This window comes from Sinocyclocheilus anshuiensis, unplaced genomic scaffold (genome assembly GCF_001515605.1).
Source record: "Sinocyclocheilus anshuiensis isolate Anshui unplaced genomic scaffold, SAMN03320099.WGS_v1.1 scaffold1034, whole genome shotgun sequence".
Classification (NCBI taxonomy): Eukaryota; Metazoa; Chordata; class Actinopteri; order Cypriniformes; family Cyprinidae; genus Sinocyclocheilus; species Sinocyclocheilus anshuiensis.
Genome location: NW_015538015.1, coordinates 461,784 through 463,491, shown reverse-complemented (window position 1 = coordinate 463,491; position 1,708 = coordinate 461,784). Strand labels below are relative to the sequence as shown.

At 38.3% G+C, this 1,708-nt stretch overlaps 1 protein-coding gene across 1 annotated transcript in view; it reads left to right on the top strand.

Moving 5' to 3' along the window:
* The window catches only part of LOC107678347 (serine protease HTRA1B), a 41,450-nt gene that overhangs the window by 32,965 nt on the left and 6,777 nt on the right, over positions 1-1,708 (top strand). Inside the window, 1 exon segment of the mRNA XM_016473570.1 lies at positions 1,530-1,708. This exon segment is cut by the window's right edge and continues 55 nt beyond it. Within this exon segment, the coding sequence (XP_016329056.1) occupies positions 1,530-1,708 (179 nt within the window).

Here is a 1,708-nt window from a genome sequence, read left to right as displayed (position 1 = left end):
ATGTTTACACTCTTGTTTTCAGAAGTCAGTCGCTAGTTCCGCCTTCTCGATGACATCACGCGCGTCGTTAAAGACGGCACGCGATGAATGGTCGGGAAGCAACGTGTACCAGTTTTACAAGAATGTACTTTTATACAAAAACTAAAATGACTGACAGAGTAGAAAGCAGCATAGACTCACTGGAAAACTTGTCTTTACCGACATTTCTGCAAATCTCTAAAAACATACCAATACTGTACATATGCAGTTTCCAGCTGAAATGAACACTAGAGGCAGTAAAACGGCAACAACTTTTATTCCTTTTTCACACAAATTATGATTAAAGGGGCAGTTTTGTAAACTGCTGTGACATTCATTTATTGCAGATAAAACTGAAGCACTTTTAGCGGCACTCACTGGACGTTTCACTTTGAATGTGTTGCAAAACATGCAATATCATTTTACAGAACTGGTACAACAGACACTTTTTTCCAATGTGCCTGGTTTGGTAGTGAGGTAACAAGACAGCTGCCTTCAGCCGACCCTTAAAGGGGCAGTTTTGTAAACTGCTGTGACATTCATTTATTGCAGATAAAACTGAAGCACTTTTAGCGCCACTCACTGGACGTTTCACTTTGAATGTGTTGCGAAACATGCAATATCATTTTACAGAACTGGTACAACAGACACTTTTTTCCAATGTGCCTGGTTTGGTAGCCAACCCAGATAATGTCATCAAAAACCTAAAACTGGAATCAGGTGCATCAAAACACATGCAAATGATTAGAAGATAATTCGGGAGTAACATGGAGTACACATCCTCATGTAAACATCAGAAAGCTGTGGTGTGTGGCTTTCTCATGTGGCTCTGGAGCCTTTCATTATCTGCAAGATCATCTATAAATGCTGAACATTTCAAACCACTGTACAGGGCAAGAAATTGCATCAAAATCAGCACATAGAGATAAAGGTAGAGTTATTTAGCCACAATGTCAGACTTCATGTTTGGAAGATCAACTACTGAGCAGAAGATCCTCATACCAGCTGTGTAGTATGGTGATGAAAGCTTTATGGGTGTGTTTTTCTGTCTTATGGTCAGTTCAGCTTGCCATACCACAGAGCACTTGAGGAAAATACACTTAATACACTTACAAGAAATGATTCCTCCCCTAGAGGAGAGAAACTCCTTATATAAAGATTATCCCTACATATAAAATTTCAGTTGTGAGATGAACAAGATTAACACAGCAATGAGAATAAATGGATATAAAATGGAAACTTTTGCTTTGGTCTCCTGATTCTCAGATGTTTCTTCTGAGAAAAAAAAAAGATTGTTAAAATATTTACATTTTTTTAAATCGTTTTATTTATTTGATCAAATAAATAACATAATACTAATATAATTAAGTTATTTTCATTGGACATACATGCTTCTTTAGAAAATCTATAGGCCTTACCATAATTCTGTTTTATAAATATAACTTGAATTGAAAGACAGATTATGGCTGATGGTGTCAAAGTCTCATGCTGTTTTTTATTTCATATTGCAGATGAAACTACCAGTGCTGTTGTTGGGTCGGTCAGCTGATCTGAGACCAGGTGAGTTTGTGGTTGCTATCGGCAGTCCGTTCTCCCTTCAGAACACAGTGACTACAGGCATCGTCAGCACCACCCAGAGAGGTGGCAAAGAGCTGGGCCTGCGTAACTCTGACATGGACTACATCCAGAC